Source organism: Apteryx rowi, unplaced genomic scaffold, assembly GCF_003343035.1.
Source record: "Apteryx rowi isolate R43461 unplaced genomic scaffold, aptRow1 scaffold_279, whole genome shotgun sequence".
In the NCBI taxonomy this organism is placed as follows: Eukaryota; Metazoa; Chordata; class Aves; order Apterygiformes; family Apterygidae; genus Apteryx; species Apteryx rowi.
This window is the reverse complement of record NW_020449185.1, coordinates 1050749-1068496: the sequence shown is the minus strand read 5'-3', so window position 1 is coordinate 1068496 and position 17748 is coordinate 1050749. Positions and strand designations below refer to the sequence as shown.

The following is a 17748-nucleotide window of genomic DNA, read 5'->3' as shown; positions in this document are numbered from 1 at the left end:
CATTTAAGATCTAGAAAGACAATTTCAGAGTAGGATGCAAGGCCAAGAGGTGTTTGTAGAGCCCCAGGTCATGAGGGGAGAGGAATGAATCCAGACTGATCCAGCACCCCATCTGTAGTCCCAAAAGAAACTACAGAACGATCTTTGCTTATGTTCCCTGACCATTGCACTAGCTTTCAGTTTGGGGGACAAGGTACCCCTCACCTGAAATTTCAAATAGTTTAGCATCTCTCATGTGATGCGAAATCACTCAGTCATCTCCAGTAGGGAACCTGCAACTCCACTTCAGTGGCCTTAGCCCTGTATAGGTTTCTCTCTATTGTACAGATCCCTTACCTTTTTTTGCAGATCWTCTTTACTGTAGCCCAGCAACTTGAGGAGTTTAGTCCTGGACTCCTGCTCCAGATTCACCTGGGTCCCAAAGGAAATTGAAAAAGACAAGAAAATTTGTAAAATCCTAAACATCTACATGCTGCCAACTGTTGGCTACTTCTGCAGCAGCAAAGTTTAGTGTTCAGATAACGGACCCAGCTATGACAAATCCACATGGTGACTACTGTGTACTGTGCTGACTTAAATTCCAAAACCTATGGAATTTAAGTTATAATTGTGATATAAAGGTGAAATTCGAGTTTGTCACATAGTTATAATTGTGGTGTAGCTGGGTATCAGAGCTATGCCTGTGTGCAAATCCAGCACTCTTGGTCATTATTTCTCTGGACAGTCCCGGAGCTCCCCAGCTAATCTCCGCATAAAAACAATGCACTGATTTAAGACAACGGACCAACCTGAGACAGGGTGGTTGCCTGAACTCCTAGCTGGAGCTTCACAACAAAGTATTTAACTAATTGTTACAGAAACTCTCCAGGTGGGAATTTCAGACATTTCCAGGGATCCCCACAGGTTGTACACTGCTAAATGGATAGGCACTATTTGTATGCTTCAATGTGTGATTAACATCCTGGGAGGAGAATCTGTCTGTCTCAGCAGCTCTCCCAGGCAGTTCCTACTGTAGAATTGACCAAATTGTATATAGAAGAGAAACTTGTACAGTAAATAGTCAGTAGAAACTGTTCCTGCAGGTACAGAAATGATCATGCAGGGCAGTCTTTTGTACACAGTTAAGATGCTTGGTTTGTAGTTCAAGACAATCAATAGCAATGGATCCTGCATATCCTGACTGCTCTTCCAGGACCACAGGACCACCCAAATTCATTAGAACAAACAGTTTGAGGTGTCTCATCTGATGCAGCTGAACACACTGTTGCAATGACCCTTATAATGGAGACTTCTGTCACCACCCGGAAATCACCTGGACACCCTGTTCAAGAGACTCAATTTCACATGCAAGCATCACCCTACGCAAAAGATCCCAAATTTCCCCACCCCCACCCCGCACAAACACGAGTCCATGAGTGTCTGTGCAATGCTGTCAAGGCTAAGACTCCACTAGCCCTGCCTCTTCAGAAGGGTGGTCACTTCTCACTACTGAACTCTCATAAATACCAAACTGTCAACAGAACCATCAACCTATGTAGAGCTGTAAGACAGTTCTCATGCTGTCACAGCTCTCTCCCTCATTATGAAGTAGTCTCGCTGCCCATTTGGATTTTGCCTTGAGAAATAATAGGGTAGAGCTCCACAGGTAGCAAATACAGTTTGGCTGTAGGTTGAGATGAGAAAATTCTGTTTAGCATATTGACAGGAAGCCCAAAATAGTCCACCAAAAAGACCGTTCCAACTGAAAAAATAAGGCAACCTCCAAGACCTCAACTGCCAAAGCTTTTCTTTAGATAAATAATTAATTAGTCTATCTAGTTCAGTTTAAAACCTTGAAGAACACAAATACATATAGCTACAGAGGAGCATAATGGGCACATTCCACCCCAGGAATGCAAAAGAACTGACATCTGTGTTTCTCCACAGACATACTACCTTCAGGAAGTTCCAGAGGTTCTCATYGAACTGCAGCTTGGCTGTCCGGATCTTGCCCTTGCAGTACTCGAGGAGGTTCCCTGACTGCAGGGCCATCTGCAGTTCTCTGGATCGGACCAGGAACTCTGTTTCGGTAGTGACTTGACTGATGAACACCTGGCGTGGGCAAGTCTGCTGCACTTGCTGTCCAGGAACTTTGATAAGACCAAAGGTGATCAATTTTCCCCCAAACTGAGAAGGACAAAGGGAGACACAGTAAGCATTCTTGAAAGTGAAGGTAAAAACAACTCACTCAGCTTTTCATTTGGCAAAGTTGACTCAAGTTCCAGCCACGATCACAAAGAACACAAAGAGTTGCATGTGTATGGATGTTAGCGACCCTGAAGGAGTTCACTTCACAAGCCCTTCAGCTGAAGGGCTAGTAGTCCTCACCGACAACCATGACACTTGTGTATGTGCTGTCAGGCATAGCCAATTGCAAATGCCAGAGAGGCACAGAGGAAGAAATACTGTTTGGAACTGTTCTTTTCTGAAACTGACAGGCAGGTTGCACTGATTAAAAACCATAATGTGAATGGCAGGCACTAGACAGACAGAGGAAAGGGGTTGAAAATTACATATGTGGATAGAAAGGAGAAAGACAGAGAAGGAGAATGGGAATGCATGTGTCACAGCCTACAAGGAAAGGATTTATGAGCTTTCCTTAGCTCCATTAACTCCTACTTATAAACTCCTATGCTCTGTTATAGGACTCTTCTTTGTTCAAAATGTATCTGAACATAGAGCAAGAGAGCTTCCTTGCATGGGACATCACGCTGCACCTTACACAGGCATCAAAAAGGTTTCTCTAACAAAAGAAATAGATTGCAACACAACAAGAAGAATCTATTGCATTTTCAGCTAAGGATGCTCCATTTACTTACTGCAAATGAAACCCCCACAGGCCTGCGAATCCACTTGGGTGGCTTTTTTAATGGCGGAATCAAGGTGGTCTGAGCTACTTGCTCCGGCACCTGCAGAGGAGGAAGGGTCTGTCCTGTGCCAAAGGGATCGAGGTTGTTGAAGGAGGAGGAGATCTAGGATCAAATGGAGAAGGGCATGAGATATAATTCCGTTCCTCTCTGTAGGGTATAAGTACATTCAACTATTGCTTAGTAATTAGTTACCCTCCTGGCTGATGAAGAAAGAGGCTATTACTTCTCTTCCTGGAGTGCCACCAAACCCCTATGTGAGAGAAACAGTATTTCCAAACAGTTCTGGAAATTATTTCTTAAGCAAGGTTCACCTTGAGAGATTTTAAAGTTTTCCTTAGCAAGATGAAAACTGCCTAACACACACTGCTTGGCCTAGCACCAGCTCATAAACACAGGAGTTACAAAATTACTTGTTTTATGCAAGGCAGCAATTGCATATGGTCAAAAGTTRCCCAGCTTATTTCTTGTTTTGCTCATAAAAGAATGCTGGGGTCTTTTGAATGCATTAGTTTTAAGGACTGTCTCAAGTTTTTATAGGGCTTCAGATGAGGTTGGTGAAATAAATCTCTTCAGACTTTCTTGCCTAGACAAGAGTGTGTCAGAAGTGGCCCCTGATCTTGATTTCTGACATTTAGGAAGTCAGTGACTATATATACACAATGCTGCTTGCAAGCGTTCACTATTTTTAACATTGTTGGCATAGACTTGATGTTTGTGAAGGAGAACCCTATTCAAGCTTGACTGGATCATAGGGCATAGGTCCAAAGAATGGCTGACTGGCATACCTGAAAGGAAGCAACGTAAGTTTGAGCAAGGTAAGGTTGCCAAACAAAGAATCACAGGCAAGGCCTAGATGCTTTGTCCTTCAAGTCACTGAGTCACTTGAGTGGAAACTAATTCTGAAACAGATCATCTCCTGGGGGAACAGCTTGTACTTAACAGATCACTCCCCCTAAACCTTAAAAAATAAATACACACTACGGAAGTACCAGGAACATCAGAATGAAGATCTTTGACAAAGACTTTCTGTCCTGATACCATGAAATCCAGAGAACAGAGAGCTTAAGAGGTCATGAACTCCCTTGTCTCTGTAACTACTGTCATCATCTTCCACTTTTGTACTTATTTTTTATTCTATTTATCTAGGAGTTGTTCTACCCTACTACTCTCCAATTTTGAAATGTGGAAGTGTGGTGTCACATGCACATGAAGAAAATTCTCCATGGGTTATATAAATCCTTAATCTCCTATAGCTGTTGCTTCATAAAATATTTTCTGTCTCTTGCAAATCCTATGAAACTGAACTCAGTCAGCTGTAAATTACTATATAAATAACACAAACATGCTTATATATATCCTCTTAAAACCTGTATTGTAATACATTTTTTGGCTGGGAGAGAGGGAAGGAATTAAAAGGCTAGACACCAGATTAAAACTGAAATTTTAGACAAATTTTAATTTGATCAGAGTTTGGCCATGTATTTATCAGCTAAATAATGGGTTTCAGTTTCAAAATATTAACCCGCTCCAAGTTAAAGTCAACTGACTTGGGGTAAATTACTAACTGTGGTTTATATGCTACTTTTTACTCTTCTGAGCTAATAAAGGAAAATTCGTTGTATTACTTAATATTGATTTATTTAATTTCAATTTAATGGCAAGAAAAGCTTGTTGCTCTAATAGCTGTGCTGCTTTAGTTTTAGTCTAGTAGYAGTAATCATAGAATATATGTATCATCAAAACTCCACTTGATTTTGGTTTTATGTACTTTAATGAATTTTACAAGAGATACTGAGAAACCTCTTTATCAAGAGGCAATATAGGCCTACAACCTTTCTGGACTTGTATGGATATTAAGTCCTCACCCAGGTAGTTTCTGGTTCTCACACACACCATACAGCAGTACATCCTTGTGGATGAGATGACTGCATTACTTAAAACCACACTGTTTCATGGGTGTGCTTCTCACACTCTCAGAAGACAGATAAAAGCTGCCAATGCCTCAAGCCCTAGCATGTCCACAGGACTTTACCTTGTCAGCCTGAGTCTTCTGTTGAGCTTCTAAACTCCCGCCCATAACAGAATAAATGTTGATCCACCCATCAAATGTGGCAGCAGAGAAGACTGTGGGGTTCCTAGGGCACCACTGGACGTCAAAGCACCACTGACTCCGAATGGGCAACTCATAAACCACCTATCGCAGAAAGAGAGAAGGCAAAAGCACATGACAAGAATAGTCCCCTGTTCTCCCCAAATTATTTGTCTACAGCAAGTGGGTCATACTTTATTTATACCTCTSCATATATGAGTCTCTTATTTTTGCTTCTTGAAGGATATATTTGCAACATTAGAGTTGCAATGCACTGAGCCCATACAGTAGAAAGCCATGAAAAGCTGCTAAACAATATTCTGATCGTAGAATAAAATAACAAGCAACGAGTCAGTTTTGCTCTGTATTCCAAGTATTACTGTATCAGAGTGCTGTAATTGTGGCACCTGCTGTTAACCCAGGGAGACGCATCAAAAAATGATGGCCAGAAAAACATAAGCCAATAGGCAAAAAGATGTCAGGAGTAAGAACATGTAAACCGAAAGGATTGTCTGGAATAACAAACTTGGTGGGAATAATGAAAGGCCACAGAAAAAAAAAAAAAAGTAGAACAGCAAAAGAGGACTGTAAAAGCTACAAATGAACTACAAAAGGATATTTTAGCCAACAGGTTTCTAGTCCAGCCTTCAAAAAAATCCAAAGTTCAATTCAAGGGCCAGTCACAGACTTCCTGCATGATGTTAGGCAGCTCACTAATATAACCTTAACTTTAAACCTACAGTTTGTAAAACGGAGATTTCCTCTGTGCCTCACAGGTAAATAGTTTTCCAAGACACAGAATCCTAACTTTCTTTTCATGTTTCTGTGCCTAGGAACATGATTTGTGTTCTCTGCTCCCAAGTATATAATCTCGCATTGGCTTATATTAAAATATAGATTGCTAAAAAAAACCCAACAAAAACAAAAAACACACACAAAAAACAACACAACAAAAACAAAACAAACATTAAAAAACAGCTTACCAGGAGATCAGCCATTCTGTATAATTTCCCTGTCCTTACTGTTCAGAACCCTCCCACTTTTTTTATCACCTGAAAATTTTCTAATCACTGCTAAAGATTGGCACTAAGTCAAGAGCAGACCCATAACAATAATCTCTGCACAAATGTCTAACTTCACTTTGGACCCTGCAAATCCACAGCAGCATGCATATAAAGACAAATCACCTCTACTAAAATTGGCTTTTAAGTTCTTCTCCTAAAACACAGTGAAAAGGCTTTAGTAACTAATAGACACCAGGAAAGTTTCAGAGTCAGATTCTCTTCTAGCCACCAGACATCTGTACAGAGTGAACATCAAATCCCACGAAAACACAAGAGCAGCATTTCATGCCTTTTACAAAAATGGCTTAACTTTTTTCTATGCCTCCAAGTCAAAGGTGGTCAGTTCAGTGAAATTGTCCCATGAGATGCATTTGGCCTGGGGCTCTCAGCTGGACTTTGTTAATATTGTTAGAGTACTTTTCCCATGCTATCATCAAGATCAACTGAGTGAATTTTGTTCGAAGTTCAAAATTCAGTTTTATCCAGAAACTTAGCATTGAATGAGTAGGTGTGAGAGAAATTTTTGCACAGCCTTATTTTAATGTTTAAAACTGTTGTGATGCCTAAATATTTCACTAGATAAACACACACACGTGAAACCACTGTTCTATGGAGAAAGTTTGTACACATCTTTAGTTACATTATTCCACTCTCAATGACCCTAACAAATGCTCCTTATTCTCCTTGAGGTTTCCCCCCAGTTTTTGAATACCCTAGGAGGAGGAAGAAGAAACAAATGGACACAGGAACCACTACATATGTGAACAAAATAAGAGTAATCAAAATTAGCTGAAACTAAGTTTTAGTTAAAGCTTTCTTCCTTCTATGACCTCTATATACAGAAGGAGGAAATATCTGAGAGTCTCTGTTGTTTTCAGTTTGGACATGGACAACAACCTCATTCTCTCCAGACAGGAAGAGCGCAGAAGACAGATTGTAGGAAATGACATTGGTACTCCACAGGAATACAGAGAAGGGACACATGCATAGCATGGTACACAGCTACGCATAAAGCAGACAACATGTACTTCTAGCTGTGGTTATGTACCTCCCCCATACTTGGGTTCCAGCACAAGATCCGGTTGTCTTTGGCACTACTCAACAGCAGTTCAGGGTCAGCCTGGCACCAAGAGACAGACAGAACTCCCCTAAAATAGAGCAGAAAGAAAATACAGTCATATTTCATACCTAACCCACTTTCTTGTCCTGTCAACAAGAAAGCAGAATACATCACGTTCGCACTTAAGCTCAAAAATGCTGGTTCTCATCTCTGCCTGAACCAGACCAATTGGTGAAACAAAGCAGCCTGTAAAAACATAATAGCTTGCCAAAGCTCAGTCTCCCAGCTGCCTTCCTTTTAAAGATGGAGATCCTTGAAAAGGCAACATGACAAGCAGGCCCTTACCTTGTGTGCCCTTCCAGCTGGCTCAAAGGAGAGGTAGCAAAACGCAAGTCCCATATTTGGATCACTGGCAAGCGGTCATCCTCAGAGGAAAGGACTAGCTGGGTTGCAACTTCTGGGTGCCAGGCCATTCCTGAGCAATGCATCTAGGGACAAAAATAGCATGGGCTGAAAATTCAGCAATGCAAGCTGGCAACAGAGCAAATGGCCCAGAGCCATGTCATTCTGCACCTAACTCTCCTAGAACGTTTGACATAAAGCAAGTCCAGCAATGTCTTGCTGTGGGAAGCAAGTATTTCTACCTTCTCTACACAGCAGAAAAACTCACTAACCCTATAGAAATTGAAGGACTAGTTCTAGGTTTATCTAGGAAGAGAGCTGTGATTGCAATTTTTTTTTTTTTTTTTTTTTATTTTTCATTCTTCTATCAGGAGGAGGACTTGTAGTCTATTCGTGCACTGGTCGGAGCCTTCCCACCTGCCTTGGATATAGAAAGATTTCCTTACACACCCCTTTATGAACTACAACTCTCCTGCTGCAAGGTCATATGAACATCTGCCTGTAGGCACAGACACACAAAACCTTAGGTCTTCCTTCTTCAAAGGATGATTTGTATCAACCACTTGGATCTTTCTCAAGGTCCAACAACTTGTAATATCTCCCGAAATAACAATTTGCTGCATTTATTTCCAGCCTTCCATGCTTTAAAATGAGCCAAATGCTGGTGTGGACTGACAGCTACAGCATGGCAACAGTGTCAATTATGCACACACTTGGTCGCCTCATGCTCTTACCCAGGACAAGAACTCCAAAGGGCAAGCTAATATCTTGTTTCTRTGGTCTACTTCCTCCTTGACTTCTCTCCTTCCATTGCAAACAGGGACTCCAAACACTGCTGCAGCAGCACAGAATTGCTAAAACTCAAGGATACTCTGGACAGATCAACTCTCCCCCACCCCCCCCATAGCCTTCTTATAAAAGCCTTCCAGTTCCAAGAGGACCAACCCCAACAGCTCCCACAATAAAAACACTTCATCCCTAGAGCCTCTGCTTTGCAATCACTGAGGTGGCATGTTGCAGGCCCGTCAAAATCGCAGTCTTTCCTCCACTCACTCTGTTGCTGTGGTCACTGACTTTGATGATAGGCTCATTCTTCCTGAGGTCCCAAACCACAGCCTTGCCACTGGGGTGAGCGGAGGACAGGATATGCTGCACCTGCCGATTCCAGGACACCACACTGATGTCTTCATGAGGCTGCCAAGATAGGAAAGGCCACAGATTCATTATCCCCATACTGAGGGAACATCAATTGCAGGATTCTGTCACCAGCTGGACTAAGAGATTTGACGATCTATAGATTCCTCTCTTCAATCTCTGATGAACCAACTGGAAATGTCAGCAGCACTGACAGGAAACACTAGGGAGCAGGGGAAATCCTTTATACAGAAAGTGCAGTGGACAGTCTAATTCTATAGGGGAATGCCACCTGGAAAAGCTCCTTTGCATCTTGGGCACAGGTATTAGATTCTACATGTGAGTCTGCATTAGCCAAATGTGTCATACACTATTAATTCCACAGTAAAGCAACAGATGCACATAGAACAGCCTGCAATATACCAAGATCAGGCTGCAGACCAGAGAGAACATAGATATTTCTATCCTGACTCCTGGAAGAGAACTTAAATAGAAAGATGACCTTGTGCAACATTTCAAGAGTGCAGTGAGATGGACAATGAAGCACTCAAGGCTAATTCCTGTTACTGTATCTACAGCAATGAAGGAGATGGGCAAGGAGACAAATGGGAGGCTTACTGCAGGAAAACTTGGCCTGCTTTTAAGCAAGCTTACTACGATATTTCCACTTTCAGGAGCTGATTGCCCTGAATAACAGAATCAGGATCAGAAGATCAGAAGCTTCCCCTCCAAGCTCAGGAAACATTATCTGGAAATAATAGCCAAGATGCATTAAATGGCTCGCTGGCTGTGCTGGGGATATTACTATCATGAGATATGAAAAGCTTCAGCTGAAGCAGATTCATACCTCAGAGAAGGTCCAATAAGCCTTCTTAATCCGTCACACATGCCCCAGCTGAATCACAAGACAAACCAGTCAGTAACTTGATTCAAATCCACAAAGCGCTTACCCATCCATGCAATGTGCACCCTTCCAGAGCTTGACAGCCTACCTCCCTTCCCTTTACACCACTCTTTCCACCTCCCCAGAATGAGGCTGATTAGTCAGTTCTGATTCATCTTCCTCCTGAGGGGGGCAAGACGATTCCCCCTTCAGAGAGTGAATACAGCAGGATCACTCCACACCCTCATATCATTTCACCTTGCTTACTGAGATACAAAACTGCAGGGGTCTTGCCCAGAGGAAAACTCCTTTACCTGTGACTTAGCTCCTGGTGTCATAGGCACACTGAAGTTATTCAAGTCCCAGATGAAAATTTCAGAATCATTGGCTCCAGAGGCCAAGAGGTTACTCTGCGGGGAAAGTAAAGCTCAGCTGAGTTTCCTGCTCACAGGGAAAGAGGATGGACTTCTTAAAAATAAGCATAAGCAAAAAGACCCAAGGCTCCCAAAGTCAGGCGAAAGCTGCATTTCACAGCCATTGGCAAGCAGAAAGATGCTCACCAGATTATAAATCAAGCCCATTTCTGGTCTCCCTGCCTTCAGCTGCCCCATGATCAAGACCTGTTTTATTTTGCCTGACAAGCTACATATGCAGGTGGCTAGTGTGATTCATCATGAAACTCTGCCACAGGAGGGGAAACCACTCTCTCTGGTCAGCTGAGCTTTTGCACTACATCCTGACACCAAGGACATTCCTTCTGGGAAGATGAAGGCTTCCCACAATGGGTTGCAACCAACTCTCAGTTTGTCTTTGTGCTACCTACAAGAACTTGGGCTCTGTTGACTAATCACTTATATTGCAGTCTCTTGAAGTGTGATCAGAGCCCCACTAAATTAGACACCAACTGAACAAATAACAAAAGAATTTGTGATTTCAAATGGGTAATAGTGTAACATGCAACAACATTACAAGACATTTTTTACAGAGGGGTTAACAACTTAATCAAGGTCACTGGGGAATTCAGTGAAAAAGCCATGAACAGAACTCAATCTGAGTTCCAAACTAGTCCTGTATCACAACTACCATGCCTCTTCCGGGTTTAATCCATTCCTTCAGTTTATAAATCTGCATAAACATGGRAAAAACTCATGGTGGCTAACCTTCATTTAGTTGCAAGTATCTTAAGGCTGCATACCTGGAAAGGATTGAAATCAAGAGCTCGAACAGGGCCTGAATGCTTCTCTGTCTGCCCAATTACAGGCTCGCTCTTTGAAGCCAAGATCCGGTGTGCACTATATATTGTCAGTACTCCATTATCGCCTCCACCAATGATCACTCCAGAGGACTCAGGGGACTCATTTCCAAAGTTACCCCAGATCAGCTTATGAAACCTGAAGAAGGAGAAAATGAAGCTGGCATAAGCCACAATATTCAGTGGAAGCCAAGACACCCTGCACTACCAAGAATCACATCCATATTCCAACCTATCAAACACACATATCAGTCTGTACCTTAAATAACTATCTCCTTTTGAAGAAGACTGTGGCTCCTGCACTCAAAAAGAAATGAGCTTCCTTCCAGTGTCTTTGGAAAAGGAAGCTACAATAGAAGATCTTTTTTTCTTTTAATTAATTTATTTATTTTTAAGGAGTTTAGGACTTCATGTGGAATTTTGTGGGTGAAATCCTCTAAGCTACACTATATGGGAGTTAGATTAGAGGACTATACTCTTTCCTTTCCAGCCTTCAGATCTGAAAAATAAGTTTATTCACTGTAAAAGCTGCTAGTTACAAATCAAGGGTAACTGTATTTTGCACTGGGTGCAAATGTCACTGTCAAGCGTCAATAAATCACCTCCTCTTAAAAAGCTGGAGGGTAGGTTTCACTCTACTGCTGGTTTTTTTGTTTTGTTTCAAACCAAAAGCCCCAGCTAATTCACAGGATACAGAATGACTCTCCAGACTGACTACCATACAAGTCCTCTTAGCCTTCTCTACTGATTCAACTGCTGCACATTTGCAAACACATTAAATACCCAGCATGATTTGTCTCAAGCCAAGAATGCTCAGGTCCTTAAAGACAGAAGGTAAGCTGATTCCCAAAGATCACTTTATACCCATAAAATATAATTTCACCCTCTCTCCTTTCTTGTACTAGAAAAGCCCTTTTCAGTTCCACTGACAGATATGTCAGTATGAGCCTCTAGTACCTGTTCGAGGCAGGAAGGGTTCCTTTCTGCTTCATGTCCAGGGAGGGATCCCTGAAGTCAATCTCAAATATTTCCAAGGTGGCATTTGTACTGAAGGATGCATCCAGTTGCTGGGCAGATGTTCCTAGCAGAAGTACAAGGGGGACACTTACAAGTGGGCACTTTTCTCATAAACAGAAGACACAAAAAGAGCAAGGCTGTAGCACTGCAACCGATCTTTCACCAATGAACCAATTCTTGACTGATAGTCAACATATCCTTGGTGCTGTGCCTGCTCAAGGAGAGGACGTGTCTGAATAACTCAGATAGAGGGGCCAAAAGTTAAGACAAGACAAAGACTTTGAAAGAAATCAGAACTTCAAGAAATTCTGAGCATCCAGGTCACTGATGCAAAAATACCTTTTTCTCTTTGGGGAGATACAATTCACATATCCTCTTCCCAATAGCCACAGCCTCTGACAATAGGTCCTTATGAAATTACAAATGTAGTTGCATCATGAAACCCAGGTATAATTATGATCCCAAATATTCCTGTATGCTGGTCCCCAACCATGATCAGAAAGTCTTGATTAGACCGTCTAAACCTAGTCTACAGCAAAAGTTCTTCAAACTTAGCCACCTAAACGTTCATTGATGACGCACAGAGAGGTAGCAGTCACACAGTGATGGCTTCCTTACTTCTCCCTAGTTTACAGAATAAAAGCTAAAAATAAATTTAAGATTGCCTAATGGGACATTGCCAAGCAAATAGTCACCCAGTTACCACAGGGATGCTTCGTAACTGCCTATGGGAGGGGAAGTGCCCAAGAGACCATAAAAAAGCAGTACAAATTATGAAACTATGCAGCTTCTGATCTAAAGCAGACTGAAGCCAAGGCCTTTGGTCTAACCAAAACTCTGGCCTTATTAGAGAAATACAAAATAGACCATCTACCCCAAAAGTAGTAATGTTGCTTTTAAGGCAACAGCTGAACTTTAGTCACATTCTCCTGACTGTCAGCCCTATAAAAAAGCAAAAACAATATGGCAGTGCTGCGCAACCCAGACAGGAAACAGAGCTGGCTCATTCTCATGTTGGGTAGACAACTCAGGCCACCGGTTCCACACAGACACTAAACTCACCTACTGCCAATTCAGTGAATATGCTGACTTTGAGCTTCAGGAAATAAAAGGTTTATACTAATACTGAATAATGAATAATGTCAACAAAATGCAAATTTGAGGGTTTGCAGAAGTATTAAAAACTGAATGTAATCAGAAACAGGCAATTTTAGGAAAAAGAGATTTCTAATCTTGGACTGTCAAGCCATGTGATAGTGTCTGAAATCCAGCAAAGTGAAAGTGAGCTTAAATGGATGTGATTAGAATGAACTTTGCTCCACAGACATACCAAATAAGTAACCTTAATTTGATTTATTTTTTATAGCAAGCAGGTGTTAGAGTTCAGACACTTGAAGCAAACAGACTTAATTAGAAGCTAGATCTGAAAAGTCATGTATTCACCCTTTGAAATATCACTGTCCTTTAAGGAGTCAAAGACTGGCATAAAAATAATCCCCCACAAGTCACTTAAAAAAAAAAAAAAAAAAGGCTATAATATTTTCAGTATGTTGCTTCTAATTTTTCCAGCATTTATTGAAGTGGAAATTGTTAAAAGATAAGGCTGATACAACTCTACATAAACTCTCTCTGTGACTATACTTTAATTTTCTTGAATTAAGAAGAACTTTACCTGTTGCTAGGTAAACAGGGTGGTTGTTTGCTGGACTCCATGCCTGAACAGCTGTTCGCTCAATTTCCTTTAGCTTCATTTTCTAGGCTCTAGAAGAAATTTTACACAGTGGTTAGAACAGCCTGACAAAGTTAACATGAAAATAACCACCCCAGTAACAAAACATCCCCCTTAGGACTGCACTGTGAAAACAAATGGTTCTCAATAGAGAAGAATTATTTGCTGCTTCTTGAGCTAGTGAACACAGTTTTACTGGGATAAATTAGGGTATTTTAGAATTCATTAAAAAATAATCCCAGCTGTTTGATCCCAGATTTTCTTTCATACATAGCTCTCTTCTTCCTATACCCCAATTACAGGAGAGTTTCAGTAAAAGGAAGGGGATCTAAATTAAACAACATACTCAAGTCTTCAGTCCAGGCTGGTTTAAATCAGCTGCAGAAATTCATTTAAACAAACATCTTTGCAAAGCTCTAGTTGCTCTCTCTGAACAAGCTGATGTCACTGTATACCTAGACAAAAAAGAAGCAGAAAGAAATTCAGGACAGGCTAAATTCCAAGTAGCAAAGTGACGTGGCAACAGAAAACAAAGTGCAATACTATGAAGTGCCAGTTCATTTACTGTACTTTGTTCTCACTCCTTTCTCAAAAAGCCCAAAGAAAAAAAATCATTTGACTTTCTTCTTCAGTTTGTAAATGGTAGGAGAAGGTGAGTGATTCAAAAGAAACTGTTGCATTTCAATCGCAGCTCTGACAACAATTCTTTTTATTAGCTCTGCATAGATCAACTGGCACCTATAAAATGGCAACAAAGTTTCCCCATGTCACTGGAGAGGGAATAGTTAGTCAGTAATGTAGCAGGATAATTTTAAGTCAAACTTCAACAGTAGGCAGCCACGACTGCAACACTGAATATAAAAACACACTCAAATCGTTATTTTATGTAAGATCCCATTCTTGCTGAGGATAAAGCATCCAACACCTTTGGGTCCCAGGCTATGGCCAGGCCTTCTAGGCATGTCAGTAACATAAATAATATGTAATAACAATGATATTCAAACAGATGCACCATTCACAGGCTAGCAGGGTCATGCTCATGAGCAGTTCCTAAACCTTTCAAGTCTGGCTGCAGAGCAATCTTTCACCTCTAGCTAAACAGAGCTGCGAACCGTGCCTTCAGCTGATATCATGCTGAATAAAGTAAAACTGGCAGCACACCAAAACACTCTGTATCTTGACAGCTTGCTGTSATTAAACTCCCTTGGTTACTCAACGCTGTTTGCCTTAGCCAGGCTAACAGCAAAAATCACAGTTTGCATCACATGGACTTTCTGTTCAGATGCAGGGCTATAAGTGTCAGTTTTTGACAGCTTGGCCTTACCCAGACCAGAATATACATATTTATTCCTAGCCAAGTTCATAAACATAGCTTACTGTGGCCAGCCCATTGTCTGGGCAAACCATATGAAAAACAGACTTCAAAGGAGGCTTCAGTCATCTTGTGGCTTATATGAAGTTTTGGCCTCCAACCATCTGAAGTCCACAAAAAGGGGAATCTGGTTGGCATCGCTTCTTGCACTTGGACCTACTGGCTAATAACTAATACCCTTTTTAGAGTTTCTTCTCCAACATCAGTCAGAAGATAAGGACATCCTCTCTCCCCTCCATGCACTATTCTTTCATTACAGGACACACTGTTTGATTAGAATTTCTTTAATGCTTGTTAGCATTAGTCTGCAGCAGACTCTCTCAAAGCTCAAAGTACCTATTTCTATTCTCATATTAGCTTTATCCCAACTTAGCCGAGGCCCAGAGGAATCGGAACAGAACACATGTACAATAACACAAGTACTACTCTTTCCTCACACATGCTAGGAAGTGAGTGGAAAGGTCAGCTCCTCAGCATCACTGTAACAGACCTCTAAACAGACCTTATTTTCCTATCTTCCAGCACACACTTTACCTGGTACTCTCTAGAGCTCTATCAGATTCTCTTTGCCAAAAGCTTGCAGCCCCTGTTCATCTGCCTCCCACAAAAGCACAGGAACCCCTTTCCGATCTGCTTCTGTTGTCAGCAGCGGGGAACAAAACTGTGCCCAGAAGGGGCTGGAGGAACCTGTTGTCTATTACACAAAGCACTACCTGACTCCACTGATGCTGGGGAGCAGGACAGCTGGTATTTTACTTACCAGTCCCTTTCCTGCCTCTTCCTCCTCCAGTTACAATCCATCAGTCACAGGAGCTCGCTGTACATGCACGCATCACTGTTTCTTGGCTTTTGAGAGGGCAACTCCCCTGCTAACCCATCACAACTACGAGGCAATAGCCAAGAGACCACTCCCCTCACCTAAGCTAACTGGCAAAGAAGCAATGTCTTCGATGCAACCATCAGGAAATAGCTAGGTCAATGGTACCAACTGCCACGTCTTTCCCTCAATGCCAGAGTGCTTGTGGGTATGGCTAGCACAATTTGCATTTAACAGGCAAATACAAAGTCAAGCCACAAAAATGTGAAAACAGTAATGATCAGTCATCCAACTCTTCAATAGATCACAAAACATTCATTTTGCACAGAAAGTCAACACTGGTGTTCCTATTTCACAAAATTAAGTCAGCACAGAATGGAAGGTAAAGTGCCTTGCACAAGGCACCCTAGCCAGTCACAGAAAAGCAAACAAGGCACCTTTCAGGTTAGTTCCGTACTAACGGAACAATTGCAGAAGTACTGGATCATAAGTATTGAAAAGGTACAGATGTCCCTGGCCCTGAAGGCAAAGCAGCAGTAGTGCCAGACTTGAGAAGACCCACAGAAGATGCATAAGAAGCCATAAGGTCACAGAATCACACCCTCTCCTAAGCATCTTCTATCACTTCAGCTCCATTGCGGCACCTCCTCCCCAAATTAGTGGGCTCTAAGCTTGGAAGGAAAAAGAGGCCGATTTGAGTCTTACTCTTCAGAGAGAGGTGATTCTTCCATACACTGTATACCTCTATATCCAGAACCAGACTCATGACCCTTAAAGCAGAAAAAGCCCTTCTTTAGCAACCTCTTGTGGCTGCCTGACAAAAATTCACAAGCACTGCACTGTTCCATAAGAAAATTTTTAAGGCGAGATTGCCACCTGCTGTTATCTCCCAAAATAGCATCTAAGACTTCTGAGGAAGCTAATGCTTTTCTCAGGACCTCTAATTAATTAATCATGATAATCTTCCTCCTCCTTCTGCAGATAGACATCTGATTAGAGACCTAAGGTATTAACAAGCCTCAGCCCCAATAGAAGCCATGGAACAGAAGGAGCAATTCCCCGAAAGCCTCCCCTAACTATGGTTTCCTGCACAGTGTCCTTAGAAGTTAACACTGTCTGCAAAGCGAAACCCAGCAGGTCAGAGCACTCCCCGCAACTGAGGAATGGAGAGCACGCAGCTAAGTAATCAAAACTAAACACACATACTCTCAAATCATGGTGGATCATGCAGACAATGCTGACAGAAGCAGAAATTCCTCACCTATGCTAACCTGAAATACTTGTTGCTCAGAGTACATTGTCAAAGACAGCAGTCGATGTTGTATTAGCTAATTGAACCTGAGCACTGCCATGATAATCATCCCTGGCATCACTCCAGTAAAGTTTTCTCTCTCTTTCACCACCCAAATACTGTCAATCTGAAATCCCTTCCTACTGACTTCCCCAATCTTCCCGTTGCCATTGGGCACCCAAGCGTTCCTCTTTGAGTAATTCCTGCCGATGCTGGACTTCCAACACAGCACTCAAAGGAAGCTGGTAGCCTGATCTCCCTTTGCTGAGGGGGAACCCTGGGCAGCAGGACAGAAATGACTTGTCCGAGGTCATCCAAGAGACAAATGGCAACCCTAAGAATTAAAAGATGCCTCTTAGCCATGACACAGTGGCTAAGAAACAAACTGTCCTACAGCCTCCATATCCCAGCATCAATTTAAAGCCTTCACACTACCCCTCCCCTTTGCACTGATCTGACACTCCCCCTTCTCAGTCCTGCAACACCCTCGTCAGCCTTTTTTCCTACGTGCGTGTTATAAACCCAGATTACAGCAGGCAGAGAGAGGCTAATCTCAGCTAATCACTGGCGTTTGCAAGGCGGGGCTGCGCAGGGCGGGGTAGGGCTCAACGCGCTCCCGCATGACAGCTACTGCGACACATGAAGAGGCTTCTTTCGCCGCGAGCACACGGAGGCGCGATCGCCCCGCGCCACGGCGCTGCCGGCCCGCGCGCCTACTCGGGCTGCCCC

General features: G+C 42.2%; 1 protein-coding gene across 10 annotated transcripts in view; it reads right to left on the bottom strand.

Moving 5' to 3' along the window:
* SEC31B (SEC31 homolog B, COPII coat complex component) overlaps window positions 1-17485 on the bottom strand; it is a 34739-nt gene extending 17254 nt beyond the window's left edge. For 2 of the 10 annotated variants that reach the window (XM_026068710.1, XM_026068707.1), the window contains exons 1-13: window positions 15672-17485; window positions 13886-13994; window positions 13483-13571; window positions 11751-11874; window positions 10737-10932; window positions 9856-9951; window positions 8578-8718; window positions 7468-7610; window positions 7111-7210; window positions 4942-5103; window positions 2859-3011; window positions 1936-2166; window positions 337-411 (exon numbers count right to left, since the gene is read on the bottom strand). In XM_026068710.1, coding sequence (XP_025924495.1) covers window positions 337-411; window positions 1936-2166; window positions 2859-3011; window positions 4942-5103; window positions 7111-7210; window positions 7468-7610; window positions 8578-8718; window positions 9856-9951; window positions 10737-10932; window positions 11751-11874; window positions 13483-13561 — 1500 coding nt within the window. In that variant the 5' untranslated portion in view covers window positions 13562-13571; window positions 13886-13994; window positions 15672-17485. Of the gene's footprint in view, window positions 1-336; window positions 412-1935; window positions 2167-2858; window positions 3012-4941; window positions 5104-7110; window positions 7211-7467; window positions 7611-8577; window positions 8719-9855; window positions 9983-10736; window positions 10933-11750; window positions 11875-13482; window positions 13572-13885; window positions 13995-15671 lie in introns of those variants that run through there. The other 8 variants (XM_026068705.1, XM_026068711.1, XM_026068701.1 and 5 more) reach the window with 6 other exon arrangements.
* Window positions 17486-17748: the final 263 nt, after the last annotated feature.